The sequence below is a fragment of the Heptranchias perlo genome, chromosome 2 (assembly GCF_035084215.1).
Source record: "Heptranchias perlo isolate sHepPer1 chromosome 2, sHepPer1.hap1, whole genome shotgun sequence".
Classification (NCBI taxonomy): Eukaryota; Metazoa; Chordata; class Chondrichthyes; order Hexanchiformes; family Hexanchidae; genus Heptranchias; species Heptranchias perlo.
Genome location: NC_090326.1, coordinates 79,802,034 through 79,820,682, shown reverse-complemented (window position 1 = coordinate 79,820,682; position 18,649 = coordinate 79,802,034). Strand labels below are relative to the sequence as shown.

Sequence of the window (18,649 nt, the reverse complement as noted above, 5' to 3'; positions counted from 1 at the left end):
ATCCTAGTAGAGGCTGCTGTTATGAAGTTAAGGTTGAAACATTGTGGGGTAGAGGGAGCTTTACTTTGTATTTGACTAAGCTGTACATAGCCTCGGAGTTTCTGATTAGGATAGAGTCCCTCAAATGAAAAAGTGTTCCAGTCCCTGCACAGGTATCACTCAAAATAGAAACAGAAAATGCTGGAAACACTCAACTCAGGCAGCATGTGTGGAGAGACAAAGGTAGGGTTAACCTTTCAGGTCTATGGTATCACTCACCTTGATAAAACACAAGAAGTCATCAAATATATATTTAAATAAGACTAATTCTGTCGAGGAAAAAAACTAACATTGCAAAATTCTTCAGCAATTATGCAGAGTATGGCCCGAAAGAATGAGTGGCCTTTGGATAAGATGTGTCTGACTGTGGATGTCACTAAGAAGACCAAAGAAGATTATAGTCATCCACCAAGAGAAGGTGCCTACATTCATGGACTCTTCTTGGAAGGTAGATGTAAACATTTCTATTTTAACAAAGTTGGAATCCAAAGAAATCTTTAAATTATAAGCCATATAAGGTAATGGAAAGAAAATTGTCTTTTTTACCTTGGTTACAAATTAATTTATGAGCTTTTTACTGACAGGTTTTCAGTTCACACACTGTGATGCTGGAACAAATGTTTATGACAGGAAGAATGCTAGTCAAATGTCTAGAGTAATATTACTAGATTATCCTCATGCAACCAATACTTAAAAACTAAATCAGCAAAGCCAATAGGATGTTGAACTACATTGCCAAAACAGAATAGAAGCCAGAGGAAAACATGACCAAGGAGTACAAGGCACTGATCAGACCACACCTTAAGGGGTATGCAATTCTAGTTATCAAGACACAAAGGGTACATTCAAGCACTGCAGGTGCTGCAGAGAAGAACCACAAAGCTGCTCCATAATGTCTGGGGTCTGAGTGTGAGAAAAGACTGGAGAAACCTGGGGTTTTTAGTGTGGAAAGAAAGTATCCAAGAGATGGTATTACATAGCTTTGTAAAAGCTAGTTAAGGGAATGGAAAAGATGAATCTGGAATATTACTTAAAAGTTAAACTGCAAGAGTAGGGCAAAAGGACATATTCAGGAAAGACAACAAATCCAAACTGACTTGTTCATTCCTATTCATATTATTTCTTCCCTCTACATAATACACCATTGCTACCTTTAGGGTGGGCACAAACCTACTTCCAGCCAATTGCAAGTCAGGAACAGGTAACATTTTCTCATACGAGATCTTCACCCCACCATAATTCAATTATGAAACTTAAGACACTTAGTTCCAAATTAACATGCTAGTTTAATATGGGTTTGCACTAGGTATGGTAAGGGTAGGGGAACATCTAGGAAACACTGATCATAAGGTATTTAAATACAAGAATTGAAAACGCAATGGAATTCAAAGATAAATGGTACTTGACTAGAAAAAAAACAATTTCAATTAGATAAATAGGGAAAGTAACCCAGCAAAAATGGCAGGTAAAACAGTGCACAATAAGAATCACTCAGAGGTAATGATTAAGGCACCAACTAGAGCTATTCCCACAAGAAAGTGGTGCAGCAAAAGCTGGATATCCAGTGTAACTCAGTCCTGCCCCCACATACCTCCAGTAGACTGGGAGCCCTGGCCACAATGATTAAAGCCACTTATAAAAGATGCTGTTGCACATCTATATATACATTTCTCTAGCACTCGTATAGGAAGACATCTCAAAGCACTTTAACTTACGAGACAAAACAGTGATGTCAAGCAAGATGTGAGAAATGGAGAGTTAGGGTGCAGCCAAAGAACAGTGTTTTGTGGATGTTTTTAAAATTGAAATCTTCATTTCTACAAGACCATAAATGCTAAACATACAGCTGGAGTGGTGTTTACCACAGGTGAGCGAGAGGATATCTACTAAACTTAAAAAGTGGTACATCAAGTGTTTATAGTAATACATATGCATTTATTTGACATTTTAGGTGCAAGATGGGACATCCAGAGTGGTATCATTGCAGAAGCACGTCTTAAAGACCTGACTCCCACAATGCCAGTCATCTTTGTACGGGCCACTCCAGCAGATAGGCAGGAGCTGAAGAACATTTATGAATGTCCAGTTTACAAGACGAAAACTAGAGGACCTACGTATGTCTGGACTTTCAATCTGAAGACCAGAGAGAAGCCTGCCAAGTGGATTCTTGCTGGAGTGTCATTGCTCTTCTCTGTTTAGGGCTACAAATATTGATTACAGTTGTTGAGGGTTATAGCAGTATAAAGCATTAACCTGAACATTAACTGTTTTAGTTGAATAACTGTATTTAATATTTATTTCAGTATGTTCTTAGAATGGTTATGGCACAGGAGGCCATTCGGCCCATCGAGCCTGTGCCAGCTCTCCGCACGAGCAATCCAGCCAGACCTGCTCTTTCCCTGTAGCCCTGCAAATTTTTCTCCTTCAGGTACCTATCTAATTCCTCTTTGAAAGCCACAATTGACCCTGCTTCCATCACCCTTTCGGGCAGTGCATTCCAGATCCTAACCATTCGCTGCGTAAAAAAGTTTTTCCTCATGTCGCCTTTGGTTCTTTTGACAGTCACCTTAAACCTATGTCCTCTGGTTCGTGACCTTTCCACCAGTGGGAACAGTTTTTCTTTATTTACTTTGTCTAGACCCTTCATGATTTTGGACAGGCATTTAGAAAAAGGAAGCCTTTTTTAAAAAAATGCATGCGTCTGAGCTTTACGATGCCAGTGCGCAACAGTCCAAGGGTGTAACTTCTAAATATTCCATAAATTAGGAATTCACAATACATCGAGAAGGCAACTAATCAAATGGAATACAGATTACACGTGACATGTAAAAAGATATCGTATTTATTGTACTAGCAAGAAAATTGTTAACTACTAAAACTGGATCTAGATGACAGTGCAAGTCTACAAGCTAAAATATTTATTATGAAATCCAATACAACAATTTTATAATTTTATTTAACATTTGAAGTCAATGTAAAAGATTATGCATAGATTGTCATTCTTACAGAAAATATTGTTTACAACAACAAAAAAAATCACATCTTCCATACAGCATTTTAATTAAAAACAAGTCCAAAATTTTCTGTTTATTCACAGATTAACATTTCTTAAGACAGAAAAAAAATACTCTAATAATTTCAAGGCAGCATATCGCTGGATTCTAGATTAGCAGGAAGGTGATTAGTTATTTTGCCAAAACCTAAATATAGAACCATGCATTAACACCTATTAGATTTCCAGCTGCTTTATTTATTCTTGTGGTACATGGTCATGTTGTATGCAACAAGTTAAGAGAAGATAAAACAGCAGCACTGCATCCACATTGCTATCAGGTAACGCATTAGAACAGCATTATAATACCTCTCATTTCCAGCTTCTCTTTAGTGTTAATGTGGTCCATGTAAACAAGACATTTACCTTTGAATAGCAACAAGAACAAAACAACACATGCAATCATTTGATTCCTGACATTGCAATTAACATAGAATCACCCATTTGCATGTAAAACAGATTCTCTAAGGTTAAACAAAGGTCAGAAATCAAGAAGAAACTTTTCAATTATTATGAAGCTTCTTAGAAAAACTTTTACAACTCAAGTTCTCCTGACCTCATTTTACAGTTTCAGTAATTATATTTTCTAATTATTTACAAGTTCTAGTAATTACCAGTGTTTGTAAAATTAAAATAAAAAAAGTGTGAGATTTTTACAGATGTTTCTGTTTCATAAAAAATGAAATGGTCATTTTACTAAAAGCAGCTGCGAGAAGCTTTTTAATCATTTAGCCTCTGTTTACAGCTCCCAGGTGTTGCTGTTTCAATCTTCAGTCAGTTGTTTCTGCAAGCTTAAATAGGAGAAAAAGTTATTTTTCATAGATAAAGTTGTCAAAAATTCTAGCCATTAGTTTGTGATGAGCTCTAAATAGGAAGTATTTCCTACTAAATTAGTGCACAAAGCTAAATCTTACAAAAGTAGGTAACCATATTTTACGAGAAAATAATTAAAGTTTTAATGTCATGAACAATTCTGTCAATTTTGTACAGTGTCACTCCCTTTAACTATGGATCATTCTGTGATTGATATGGAAACATGTCACCTTTCTACTCGCCCTCTCTGCCTGGATTATGAGCTCCCAGGAAATGCACAAGATCAATCCAGGATGATACTGCCGATCGCTTGCCATTTTAATTCCCACTCCGACCTCTCTGTCCTCAGCCTCTTACACTGTTCTAATGAAACTCAACAGAAAGCTTGAGGAACAGCACCTCATCTTTCGTTTAGGTACTTTACAACCTTATGGACTCAACACTGATTTCATTAACTTCAGATTATAACCACTGCTCCCATTTTTTTCTGGACAGCAAGTACTGCTAATGGTTCTGATGTTGTCATTTACACCTCCTCCAGACCCACCTTTTGTTTCTTTACTTGTCCCATTACCACCCTCCTTGCCTTGCACCATCATCCCTTTTGCAATTTAATCACTCCTGCCCTCCACCCTATCACAGACCTTCCCTTTTATTCTTTCCAACCCCCCCCCCCCCCGACACTTCCCGTAGCTCTGTACTTGCTTTAAAAACTGTTTAATCTTCTAATTTTTCCAGTTCTGATGAAGGGTCGTCGACCTGAAACGTTAACTCTTTCTTTCTCCACGGATGCTGCTTGACTGGCTGAGTATTTCCAGCATTTTCTGTTTTTATTCCAGAATGATACTCTCCTGATTTACCCCCACTCTGTGAGAAGCACAGGCCCTCCACTTCCCAACCCACTACAGCATAACTGAGATCACAACTCATTGAGGATATGAACTAGTATGCTATCCCTCCTACAACAGGCCAGAATTTTCCTTTTAAAATTCAACCTAAACAAGGTCCACCACCATGAACTGTACAAACCAGGAAGGTCCCACTGTTGCATTAGCTAATCTTAACCAGGGTGATGGTAGGGGTTTCTACAAATTGTCCTCTATATCCCCAGGGATAAAAGAACAAGCAGGGATCTCTATCTCCATTCAATACTCTGCACAAGCATGTATCTACTTGGATAGGATCAATCGTAACTCTGATGTTCTCCATGGTCAAATAATCTTAACAGTCACCGTCTAACTTCACATGAAAAGTGGCAAATTGAAAGTAATATCCGAAGGCTGTGAAACAAGATCTCAGCGTGACATTTTCAGGAGCGAGGGAAAAATTAACCAGAACAAATAATTCTAGATTCTCAAATTCTATAACTTGTGTAAGTCTAACTAGCCCATTTTCCTTCCTTTGAGTACACAGATTGCTACAGTCAACAAGTGAGAGAATGGGATGGGTATGATACAGTCCCCAGTAATTTCCGCAGTGGTTCACCGTAATTTCACTGGAAACACCGGAGAAACGGTGTAAACAGCCTGTTCTTCCGGGGCTCCTGCCGAAGTTGCAGCAGGAGATCATTGAACCATCAGCAAAATTCTACCCTAATATGTGCAACAGTAAAACCCAAGAAGAAATCAGGGATCTTTTTTGGGGTTCATTCACCAGTGTGCATCAAAACTTTGGGCACACTTAAATAAATGTTGCCTGCCTGGTGCCAGGGTTCAGGACATCTGCTCTGGGGGAGGATCCAGTTGTTGTGGTCCACGTAGGTACCAACGACATAGGTAGGATGAGGGTCTGCTTAGGCAGTATGAGCAGCTAGGGGCTAAATTAAAAAGCAGAACCTCAAAAGGTAATAATCTCTGGATTATTACCTGACCCACGAGCAAATTGGCATAGGGTAAATAAGATTAGAGAGTTAAATTCGTGGCTCAAAGATTGGTGTGGGAGAAATGGGTTTCGATTCATGGAGCACTGGCACCAGTACTGGGGAAAGTGGGAGCTGTACCGTTGGGACGAGCTTCATCTGAACCGTGCTGGGGCCAGTGTTCTGGCGAATCGTATAACTAGGGTGGTAAAGAGGGCTTTAAACTAAATAGTGGGGATCAAGTAAGAGAAGATGTGATAAATTAAAGAAAGAAGACAAGGCAAGACAGCAAGGTAAATGATAAGCAGAGAGTGGCAGGAAGGGACTGAGCATGCAAACTTAAGACTAGAGGTTGCAAAAATAGTATCTGAATGCGGGTAGCATTCGTAACAAAATGGATGAATTGACAGCTCAAATAGAAATAAATATGTACGATCTGATAGCCATTACAGAGACATGGCTGCAAGATGACAAAAGCTGGAACCTGAATATTCAAGGGTACTTGACATTTCGGAAGGACAGGAAACTAAGAAAAGGTGGAGGGGTAGCTCTGTTAATTAAGGATGACATGAGTATAAGAGAGAGAAATGACCTTAGTTCTAAAGACCAAGATGTAGAATCAGTTTGGATAGAGATAAGAAATAGTAAGGGTGAGAAGTCACTTGTGTGAGTAGTTTACAGGCCCCCTAACAGTAACCACACAGGACAGGGTGTACAGGAAGAAATAATGGGGCTTATGAGAAAGGAACAGCGATAATCATGGGTGATTTTAATCTACATATAGATTGTAAAAATATGAATGGCAAAGGTAGCCTGGAAGATGAGTTCATAGAGTGCTTTCGGGACAGTTTCTTAGAGCAGCACATTCTAGAGCCAACCAGAGAGCAGGCTATTCTAGATCTGGTAATGTGTAATGAGACAGGATTAATTAATGAACTCATTGTAAAGGAGCCTCTAGGTAGCAGTGATCACAATATGATTGAATTTCACGTTCAGTTTGAGGGAGAGAAGAGTAAGTCTAAGGCTAGTGTTTTAAACTTTGAATAAGGGCAATTATGAGGGCATGAAGACAGAGCTGGCTAAAGTGAACTGGGAAATTAGGTTAAGGGATAGGTCAGTAGAGATGCAGTGGCAGACATTTAATGAGATTTTTCACAACACTCAGCAAAGATACATTCCAGTGAGAAAGAAAGACTCCAGGGGAAGGACGTACCATCTGTGGCTAACTAAGGAAATTAAAGATAGTATCAAATTAAAAGAAAAAGCATACAATTCTGCAAAGATTAGTGGCAGGTCAGAAGATTGGACAGAATATAAAAAAACAGCAAAGAATGACTAAAAGAATAATAAGCAGGGAGAAATTAGAGTATGAGAGAAAGCTAGCTAGAAATAGAATATAAAAACAGATAGTAAGAGGTTCTAGAGATATTTAAAAAGGAAAAGAGTAAGTAAAGTGAGCATTGGTCCTCTAGAGAGTGAATCTGGGGAATTAATAATGGAGAACAAGGAAATGGCAGATGAATTGAACAGATATTTTGCGTCCGTCTTCATTGTAGAGGATACAAATAACATGCCAGAAATAATTGTGCATCAAGCGGTGAAAGGGAGGGAGGAACTTAAAACATTTACAATCACCAGGGAAAGGGTTCTGAAAAAAATATTAGAACTAAAAGCTGACAAGTCCCCAGGTCCTGACTGACTTCATCCTAGGGTCTTAAAAGAAGTGGCTGCGGAGATAGTATTTGCATTGTATCAATTTTCCAAAATTCCCTAGATTCTGGAAGGGTTCTATCAGATTGGAAAATAGTGAATGTAACTCCTCTGTTCAAGAAAGGAGGGAGGCAGAATGCAGGAAACTACAGGCCAGTTAGCTTAACATCTGTCATGGGGAAAATGCTAGAATCAATTAGTAAGGAGGTTATAGCAGGGCACTTAGAAAATCTCAATGTAATCAGGCAGAGTCAACATGGCTTTGTGAAAGGGAAATCGTGTTTGACTAATTTATTAGAGTTCTTTGAGGAAGAAACAAGCAATGTGGATAAAGGGGATCCTGTGGATATGGTGTACTTGGATTCCCAGAAGGCTTTTGATAAGGTACCACATCAAAGGCTACTACACAAAATAAGAGCTCATGGTGTAGGGGGTAACATATCAGCATGGATAAAGGATTAGTTAGCTAACAGGAAACAGAGAGTAGGCATAAATGGGTTGGCAAGATGTAACGAGTGGAGTGTCAAAGGGATCAATGATTGGGCCTCAACTATAACAATGACTTGGATGAAGGGACCAAATGTATGGTTGCTAAATATGCTGATGACACAAAGGTAGGTAGGAAAGTAAGTTGTGAAGAGGACATAAGGAGTCTGCAAAGGGATACAGATAGGTTAAGTGAGTGGGCAAAAATTTGCCAGATGGAGTATAACGTGGGAAAATGTGAACTTGTCCACTTTGGCAGGAGGAATAGAAAAGCAGTATATTATTTAAATGGAGATTGCAAAACTCTGAGGTACAGAGGGATCGAGTGTCCTCGTACATGAATCACAAAAAGTTAGTATGCAGGTACAGCAAGTGATTAGGAAGGCAAATGGAATGTTGTCATTTATTGCAAGGGGGATGGAATATAAAAGTAGAAATGTTTTGTTGTACAGGACATTGGTGAGACCACATCTAGAATACTGTGTGCAGTTTGGTCTCCTTATTTAAGAAAGGGCATAATTGCTTCAGAGGCGGTTCAGAGAAGGTTCACTCAACTGATTCCTGGGATGAGGGGGTTATCTTATGAGGAAAGGTTGGACAAGTTGGGTCTGTATACACTGGAGTTTAGAAGAATCTTACTGAAACATACAAGATCCTGAGGGGACTTGAAGGGGTAGATGCTGAGAGGATGTTTCCCCTTATGGGAGGGACTAGAACTAGGGGCCAGTTTAAAAATAAGGAGTCTCCCATTTAAAACGGAGATGTGGGGAAATTTTTTCTCTGAGGGTCTTGAGTCTGTGGAACTCCCTTCCCCAGAGAGCGGTGGAGGCAGGGTCACTGAATATTTTTAAGGCTGAGTTAGATAGATTCCTGATTAACAAAGGAATCAAAGGTTATAGTAGGTAGACAAGCAAGTAGGGTTGAGGTCAGATCAGCCACAATCTTATCAAATGGCAAAGCAGACTCGAGGGGCCTAATGGCCTACTCTTGCTCTTAATTCGTATGGTGGTCAAAGAATCATACACAGCTCACACCCAAATTTCAGCAGAATGCACTCCAGTCTGTTTCAAACACAAAAGGCTCAAGACAGGTAAGGATATTGTCACAGACAATTTTCACCACTTTCCTGACGCTGAAAATAATGTTAAAAGTATCCAGTTTTCTAAAAAATCAAATGAACTTCACTGGCTTACCTTTCCAAATAAGCTCGAACATTGTCATATCCATAAAATTTTGCCAAATGAACAAGAATGCCAGTGGCACAGCGTCCATCCCGACGACGGCAGAAGCTACAATTACAGATCCCTCTGCAAGGAGGACACACCCAGTCCTACACAAAGCAGAATCAATATTACACAGATGGTGCATATGAACAAAAACCCTGTAACTAGATGGAAAGAGAATCTGGAACTAAAAATCCTTTGGGTGGGGGTGGGGGCGCCACGCACTGCTGAATGTACCTGCCTGAGACCTCCACCACTGGCCCCACCAAAGTTTGGAAGGTCAGGCGGAGGTCCCGTGATTAGCAGATGAATGGCAGGCGCCCATCTGCCCCAGCATGCTGAAAAATCAGACACAACTTGCCAGCTTCTGGGGGAGGGGGCAGGCAGGTCTTCTCTTCCCTCCCAGAAAACACGTGAGCCCCTCAGTGACTCCCCTTTTCCAATAGAAATACAATTTTTAAAATATATATAAAACATCTCTTTTTCTTCAGGGGTCTAGACCACGACCCCAACTTTAGATCCTCAGGTGGGTCTGCTTACGCTGTTTGGCAGCCTGGTATATCTGGTCTCACCAAGCATACTGCCGCTGAACAGACACCAGGTCCCTCTGAGAGCTAGGGATGCATTAACTCCCAAAGTTAGGGGATCCCTGCCCTGACCAGTAAGGACTGGTGGAGGCTCAGCCCCTTAAAACGCCCAGCCTATCTGGGTCCCGACTAATTTCTGGGTCCCGACTAATTTCTGGCCCATTCCCTCCATGGTGACAGCAGGAGTTGCAGCAGAAGGAATGAGGATTTCTGATCTCCCTACATATCAAGAGTCAAAATACCCACTTAATACATTGTTGACCTCTTGATGTACAAATCTAATTCATTCATATGATAACCAACCACATGCACGTTCTGCTAGGTTCAGCTGCTGTAAGGTCAACAGATTATGTCTAATGGAACCAGCATTTGAATATCACTGAGGCCTGATCAATTTTCTTGTACAGCTGAAAAAGAATAGGTTATACCAGTACTCAGCAGCAATACTGTTTGTTTTAGGACTCTCAAAGGGCCATGCTAGTCAGATGATGCAAAATAAGACAGTACAGATTAAGAAAGAATTGAAATGGAATAAAAACACAAGAAATTTAAGGAAAAATATATCCTACCTAACAGCAGAAAAAAACAATACCCAAACTCTACCTGTGTTTCCAAGTCATGGACGTACAGTAATTAATAAAAGCCGTCTGGCATCAACCCTGACAGATTACTGCAACCATGTAGTGCTTTTAAATGTATATATACTTACAGGGTTTAGAAGGGCTGATTTCACATTTTCACCATACCGATTGCGCAGACAGGGTCCACAAAATTGTCCTCTCACGCCATAACAATCTTGATTTCGACAGATTGTTTTTGTATCTATTGTTTTCTGCCGACACTGGTGGCAGGTGTTACCCTAAAAGCAGAAAGAAGTAAACATTTTACCCGGCAGTATGACATTAGTGGAGGAATACTTTAGTGACAGACTAAAATTCAAACAGGAAAGTGATAGAAGTGTGGTGGAAAATGTTAAATTATTTTTCACAGACTAAGAAATGGGCATTTAGCAGATTCCATATTCAGTTATGGTCACCAATGCAAAAAGGTACAAATTACCATTAATGTTCTGTGTACTTTCATATACACTAAGAATCAATTAGGATCAATTTTATCTGTACCTAAAAAGGAGAATATAAACCATTTCAGAATGATTTACAGTTAAACCTACTTTGGAAACAGCTGTTTGTATATATAACTATAATAAAAATATTGTGGAACTAACCATAATATTGGCCATGACTGTTCATGATAATAAAGTGCTATCATTCTACATTCCTGACTCCCAGCAACTGTAAAATGCTGCTTTTATTAAGCAGTTAATTAAGTATTTAAACATTTTCATTATAAAGTCATGTACAAACACCAGGGTTCAGTAGTACTCCAAAAGGTCTGACAGTTACCATACAACGATCATAAATTTTATCTTTAACTGTGACAGCGACATTTTCCAAATCCTCTTCTGTGATATCATCAGCAGGTCTCGGCTTGCCTTTTGAAGACCTTCGCCTCCTCTTGCTTAAACTCCCATCCTGCTAAGGTGCATCAATACTTCAAAATTTGTACCAAGATACTCATACTAACACTAAAAATTAATGAAGACAAAAGGACAGTTTGACAAATGCTCAATTGTTGATCATACGCATACATAAAAACAATTAAATTATAATTGAACAATAACACAAGTGTAGTGATTCTCTAGCTTTGTAGCAGCTTACTCCAAAACACTACGGTTGTAAGCTTATTGGGCCGGGGGGTGGGGGGGGGAGAAGAGAAATGATGCTGTAATTAATTCTACAAGGTTGTATTTTCACTGCCTACGGGATCTGTAAGCAATCCATGATCATAAAAATCTATTTTTTAAAATTTCAGTTACCTCAACAAAATGATTTGATAGACCAGTTCTCAAGCGGAAATTTTTTACTTGGTCCATAAGTTTGGTTGGAGAAATAGCAAACTTTTCCACAGAGAATCCCTCAGGAGGTCGTGCACTCCTGGTTGGATTGACACGGCGCTCGACCTTTCCTTCAGAAAATGTCCTCTTTGGGGTTCGTTTTTGTTTCTGGAAAGAAAATGAATGCTGCATTTAAATTTAGAGCAACTAACAAACACCAGCAATTATACCAACTTGCATACACAGTTCAAAGTAAAGCTTTGATTTAATATACAATAAAAAGCTGCTGAGGCACCTTTTCCATCACCACTCGCTTCTGTTCGGTTTAACGTCTCATCTGAAAGACGGCACCTCCGAAAGTGCGGCACTCCCTCAGCACAAAATGTCAGCCTAGATTACGTACTCACGTCTCTGGAGTGGAGCTTGAAGCCACAAACTTCAGACTTAAGACTGAACCAAAGCTGACACCTAAATATTTTCACTAATCACATGACTGCTATTATTTTGGCATTTTAATAGATGTAGGCAGGATTGTGTAAAAGTCCAAACTGGTGTCACATTTTCTTTGAGTTTATCTATTCATGCTACAAACGGATGTACTGAGTTTGTGTATGATCATCAGATAAAAGGAAAATTTTATTGTGCAGAATTTCTATAGTCAGTAGTTTCGGAAGAAAACCATAATTTAGAAATCTTGATAAAGTTAAATTCTACTTATGCTGTAAATTCCATTGGCACTTGATCATCAGTAGCCAAGTTTTTTTATAAGTTGCAATTTCATCAAGAAAGAGAATAAAGATTTTATACATTATACAATACTTACTGGAGGTGATGAAGTGCGTACCTTCATTGGAAAGAGCCCAGGCATTGTTTTTAGTTCTGCCATTAGTTTGGCAAGCTGAAAAAAATTAAACAGATTAAATTCAACATAGCACCAGTAAATGTGAATCCATAAAACAATCACTAAAGCAAAAATTGACATCAAAAGCACAACTTGCTAGAATGCAAGGTGCTGACAATTACCACAGGAACAGGCTGAACTCACCAAAAACAAGTTTGTGATAGTTGGGACAGGCAATATGGCGTGTTCCACCAATCACAACTCTCCTAATTGTAATGAAAAGGCTGTTAATGACACTGCACCTTTCGTGTGGTATGATAACTATGGTAATGTGATTTCATCCTTATTTCACCAGGCTTTTCATGTTTGAACAGCCAGCACCCAACCTACCAACACTCACAAAACTAGTAAAAATGTGGCACGTTTAGCTCAAATTTGATGGATTCCACTTGTATTGAATTCTGCTGTCACACAACAGTATCACAACATTAGGGAGAATATCAACTACATTTATCTGCAAAGGAAACAAGAATCTATATGCAACCATTCATCAGTAAAAGAATCACTGTTAAATATTATTTTAAGAAGAACAGATTTGAGGAACAAATTCTGACTGTTAAAGCATTCAAAAAAGGATGTGATCAGATATTAAATGGATTTAGGATTGGTTCTAATGCGAGAGGCAATAAAGGTCTTTTGGGGATTGTGACCGTGCATGTTGGATGGGCTTAATAACAGTCTCATTGCTAACATCAGCTGTGTGCTTTTGATAACTAAACTAGCATTGCTATTTCACTGATTTAATGCACCCACTGTATCTACAGCGGGACTTCAAAAGTTTGATGCTAATCTTGAGTTTAATACGAGTCTTAGTTATCACCCCTATTAGGTTAAAGATGATGGCCTCAAAAATACAACAGCCTTACAACACATTCCTGCTATAAATCATGCAGAAGACTGGCAGAAAGCCCACAGCTTCCACAGAGACTTGATGGGGCAGAACCTCCATTCACACTAAACATGGTCCCCTACACCTGAGGGCATAGCCAGGGAGGTCTCTGAGGCCAGGAGTTTATACAACTCCATCCTGGGATTTGCTAGGTGGTCAGTATGCCAGAGGGTCAGTATGGAAGAGGACAGAAGGCATACTGGCTGATGGAGGAGCCCAAGTGGAGACAACCTGGGGCTCCAGGGCTGGGTTATAGTTTGGACCCCCATAGAAATGCTAGCAAAAATATTATTCTTGACATCCTATTAGGAGAAGGGGGTTGGGGGGGGGGGGGGGGTGGCGGGGGAGGAAGAAAGGGAAGGCCCCCTTTCACTACGGGTGTCCAAGATGTACCCATAATTAATTTGATATTCAAAGTAGGGAACCTCCCACTGACCCTAGAAAGTCCGGCAGGGTCAGCATGGTGGCTCCCAATGGGAACAGCCCGGCACTTACATCAGGATGTCTGCCCTGCAGATTTTCATGCCCAATATACGGGCACTGCACCAGAGACTGGCCAGACCCAGATATACACGAACTGTTCCCTGCGTCGTTAGTTACCGATATCAACAGTGTCTGTATATATGTGGACAGTGCCGAGTAGAGGTCAGCCATTTTCCCCACAGGGATGGGGGTATAGAAATGCTCTTGTTCACTTCCCAGTGACTAGTCATGAAGCTGCAGGAAACCCAAATGACATATTCGCAGGCCTTTGCGCGTCTTCCTGCATAGGGAGTGCAGGGAAACCACTGCAGGAAGAAATACTGTCAGGATTTGTTAGCTATTTTAGGGCATTCCATTGCCTTTTCTGTCATCTCATTCTATTCAGGAGATAAAGGAAAGGGCTCACCTATATTTCTCATCACAGTAAACAGAAAGGCTGCATTCTGCTTATATGCGAGTATTCTGAGGCAAATCAAACTCCAGCTCAAGCAAGGTTGCCTACATTAGCACAAAAGTATTCCTGTGGGCTTGGTTTTCTTCACTTTCAAGTTATTTCAGTAATCTTGCAAAAAGGCAAAACATTACAAACCCTTAAAGTAAAATATGATTGTACCTAAATGCTGTACATTTGAAGGCTGAGTGGCAACTGTTTGAGGAAAAGAGATGCCAGAAAAGTAACATAAGCAACAACAATTTGCATTTATATAGCACCTTTAACATAGAAAAACATCACAAGGCACTTCACAGAGGCATAATCAGACAAAAAGCAGCATCATCACATCCCTCATTAACTGTACATCAATTGCAAAGAAGCAAATAAGACTGTTGAAAACATTCCTACCATTTCTTTATTTTCTTTAATGTTCATGGCCCTCTTTAGCAATACATTGGAGTTTTTCTTTCCTGACCCAGAGTCATCGTCTGATTCAGACTCAGAGTCTGGAACCTCTTGCTCCTTTCTTTTAGCTGGTCGCCTTGTAGGAAATTTAAATGCCACACGCAGTCCAAAATGGCCTTTCTTTGGTGTTGCTTCCATCTCGCTTTCTGTGGAAGATTCTGCTGCATCATCATCCTCATCATCATCCTCACATTCGGTGAAACCTTCATCTTCATCCTCCACTTCCAAATTCACAGACTGGAAGAAACATAAACTCATTACAAAAAAACAGGCTAGCAGATGGCACTTATTCTGTACCACTGGGTAATTGTCTGCATCCGTTAGTGAACGTTTATAACGTCTAAAGTCCAACAGCTGAGAAAAATACAACAAACAGAATTTAACATTTCCTTTCCTTATATCTTGGAGGGGAACTGTCTTACATTGTGAGTTAACAGTCATTTCGCCTCTGGGTTTGAAAGTAGCCCACGCAGATAGGATGGATGTCTTCTTTCTGCCAGCTGTGAAACTCCTGTGAAATGACTGTGGGGTGTTGCGACCCAGTTCCCAATGGGCACGACAGAGAGTAGGAATAAAGGGGACATCTTCCGATTGGCAGGTTGTAACTAGTGGGGTGCCGCAAGGATCAGTGCTTGGGCCTCAGCCATTTACAATCTATATTAATGATTCAGATGAAGGGATTGAGTGTAATGTATCCAAGCTAGGTGGGAAACTAAGCTGTGAGGAGGACACAAACAGTCTGCAAAGGGTTATAGACACGTTAAATGAGTAAGTAAAAAGGTGGCAGTATATTGAAGGCTCAATCACTGAGTATATTCTACGCTGAGATCAACAGATTTTTGGACTCCAACTGAATCAAGGGAAGTGGGCATTGGGCAGGAAAGTGGAGTTGAGGTCGAAGATCAACCATGATCTTACTGAATGGTGGAGCAGGCTCGAGGGGCCTTTTGGCCTACTCCTGCTCCTATTTCTTATATTATGTCCTTATGATTCAAAACACTGGGCTATCTTTAATCAGCAGAATTGGTGGTATTGGTCCATCAGGTTGACCAATTTCGTTTTCTATTGTGGGCTTGTAACCACTTAAGAACTGGATTTTCAGAAACATGAAGGGCAATTTTGAAATCACGCCCAAAACGAACGCAAAGTAGGCGAGGCATCTCCCGCATTTCAGCAGCTCGTCAATTGGAGGGATAAAAATCTGGAGCTCCAGCGTAGAACACCCATCCGGTAGGTAGGTAAAAGTGGAAGGGGGTGGTGATCCCAGGGGAGGGCCTCAGAGGGTGGGGTATAGCAGGGCTCCACTTAGTGGTACCTAAAATGGCAAACAGGGTCCTATAACTTGCGTTGGACCCCGATTTGCACTGGGCAATTAGACTCCCACCTGTTTTGGAACAGAGACCAGCCATTTCACCTGAAAAATCTCATCAGATGGGCCTTGGGCGACCAATTTGATTTCCAATTTTCAACTGCCAAATACCCCATTTACAATAGAAAATTCCCCCCATCTTGGACTTTATAACAGGGTTTATTCATGTTGGGATTGGTATAGAGATAGAATTAACTGTCACTTTGTTTGCCTGGTACTAGTTACCTCTATCTGGCCAACACCTGCCCTTTTGGAGACAACTTACCTTAAAATCCAGTGTGTAAATGACTATTTTAACAGTGGCCATTTTGATAAACTCTCATAAGTTGATCTCCTAACTTAAGAGGCAAGGCAAAAATACACAACTGTGTAGCTGGTACACTAGTTGTTAATTTAGCTCTCATCTCAGTACTTACCCTCGAATCTAGGTCACCGTTAGGTTCAACACTACATTCAGGGAACCCTTCAAAAACATAATCAGCTGAGCAAGTATCGTCGGTGAAAACTTCAATTAGTTCTTCTGTAATAAACTTGGACTGGAAACTGGGAACCTGAGAATCAAAAAAGAGAACGAAGAGCTTAATACAAATACGAAGGTGGCAGATGGAGTATACTGTGGCAAAATGTGAGGTTATTCACTTTGGTAGGAAGAATAGAAAAACAGAATATTTTTTAAATGGTGAGAAACTTTTAAATGTTGGTGTTCAGACTCTCCAGTCAGGGGAAACAACCTTTCAGCATCTACCCTGTCAAACCCCCTCAGAATCATATGTTTAAATGAGATCACCTCTCATGAACAGAGGCCAGCCATTTCGCCTGAAAAATCACATTAGGTGGGCCTTGGGCGGCCAATTTGATTTCCAATTTTCAACTGCCAAATACCCCATTTACACCAGGAAATGGGGCGGTAGGAGTTGAAAATTCCCCCCATCTTGGACTTGATAACAGGGTTTATTCATGTTGGAGATAGAATTCCCTGTCACATTGTTTGTCTTATTCTAGTTCATAGAATCGTAGAATGGTTACAGCACAGAAGGAGACCATTCAGCCAGTCGAGCCCGTCCCATTCCTCTGTAGCCCTGCAAATTTTTTCCCTTCAAGTACTTATCCAATTCCCTTTTGAAAGCCACGACTGAACCTGCTTCCACCACCCTTTCAGGCAGTGCATTCCAGATCATAACTACTCGTTGCGTAAAAAAGTTTTTCCTCATGTTGCTTTTGGTTCTTTTGCCAATCACCTTAAATCTGTGTCCTCTAGTTCACGACCTTTCCGCCAATGGGAACAGTTTCTCGCTATCTACTCTGTCTAGACCCCTCATAATTTTGAACACTTCTATCAAATCTCCTCTCAACCTTCTCTGCTCTAAGGAGAACAACCCCAGCTTCTCCAGTCTATCCATTTGGCTGAAGTTCTCATCCCTGAAACCATTCTTAAATCTTTTCTGCACCCTCTCTAAGGCCTTCACATCCTTCCTAAAGTGCAGTGCCCAGAATTGGACACAATACTCCATTTAGGGCCGAACCAGTGTTTCACAAAGATTCATCATAACCTCCTTGCATTTGTACTCTATACCTCTATTTATAAAGCCCAGCATCCCATATGCTTTTTTAACCGCTTTCTCAACCTGCCCTGCCATCTTCAACGACCTGTGCACATATACCCCCAGGTCTCTCTGTTCCTGCACCCCCTTTAGAATTGTAGCCTTTGGTTTATACTGCCTCTCCTCATTCTTCCTACCAAAATTCTACCAACCGGATCTGGTGGAAGTGGGACCTGTACAAGCCAGATGAGTTGCACCTCAACACAGCCGGGACCAATGTCCTCGCAGGAAGGTTTGCTAGTGCTGTTGGGGAGGCTTTAAACTAGCTTGGCAGGGGGATGGGAACCTGAGTGCAGATTCAGAAGGGAGAGAAGCAGAGCTGGAATTGGAAGGCAGAAAATTAGTAAGCAAGTTTGGAAGCCAGAGGAAACAAGGGTTAGAAACTAGACGCAAAGGAGATTGGCTGAGCTTAATGGTATAGACTTCAATGCAAGGAGTCTAGTGAATAAGGCAGATGAACTAGGGGCACAGATAGACATGTGGAAGTACGATATCTTAGCTATTACTGAAACATGGCTTAAACAGGGGCAGGAATGTCAGCTCAACATTCCTGGTTACAGGGTTTTCAGATGAGATAGAGAGGGGGATAAAAAAGGAAGGGGGGTGGCAATATTGATTAAAGAAACAATTATGGCTGTGAGGAGGAATGATATGTTAGAAGGATCATCAAATGAGGCCATATGGGTTGAGCTGAAGAACAAAAAAGGGGCTGTCACACTACTGCTTTTTGGCAATCAAAGGTATTAAGGGATATGTAGGGTACGGTAGCATAGTGGTTATGTTACTGGGCTAGTAATCCAGAGGCCTGGACTAAAATCCAGAGTCATGAGTTCAAATCCCGCCACG

The 18,649-nt window shown here is 40.5% G+C and overlaps 2 protein-coding genes across 4 annotated transcripts in view; one reads left to right on the top strand and one right to left on the bottom strand.

Annotated features, from left to right (window-relative positions):
• The window catches only part of LOC137332178 (dynein axonemal heavy chain 11-like), a 380,453-nt gene extending 376,719 nt beyond the window's left edge, over window positions 1-3,734 (top strand). Inside the window, exons 81-82 of the mRNA XM_067995882.1 lie at window positions 347-487; window positions 1,991-3,734. Of these exons, the coding sequence (XP_067851983.1) occupies window positions 347-487; window positions 1,991-2,238 (389 nt within the window). The 3' untranslated portion in view covers window positions 2,239-3,734. The remainder of the gene's footprint in view (window positions 1-346; window positions 488-1,990) is intronic.
• The window catches only part of cdca7b (cell division cycle associated 7b), a 29,159-nt gene continuing 13,527 nt past the window's right edge, over window positions 3,018-18,649 (bottom strand). The window contains exons 6-13 of one of the 3 annotated variants that reach the window (XM_068003641.1): window positions 16,619-16,753; window positions 14,777-15,070; window positions 12,486-12,560; window positions 11,645-11,830; window positions 11,172-11,303; window positions 10,478-10,627; window positions 9,152-9,288; window positions 3,018-3,882 (exon numbers count right to left, since the gene is read on the bottom strand). In XM_068003641.1, the coding sequence (XP_067859742.1) occupies window positions 3,855-3,882; window positions 9,152-9,288; window positions 10,478-10,627; window positions 11,172-11,303; window positions 11,645-11,830; window positions 12,486-12,560; window positions 14,777-15,070; window positions 16,619-16,753 (1,137 nt within the window). In that variant the 3' untranslated portion in view covers window positions 3,018-3,854. The remainder of the gene's footprint in view (window positions 3,883-9,151; window positions 9,289-10,477; window positions 10,628-11,171; window positions 11,304-11,644; window positions 11,831-12,485; window positions 12,561-14,776; window positions 15,071-16,618; window positions 16,754-18,649) is intronic. The other 2 variants (XM_068003648.1, XM_068003653.1) reach the window with 2 other exon arrangements.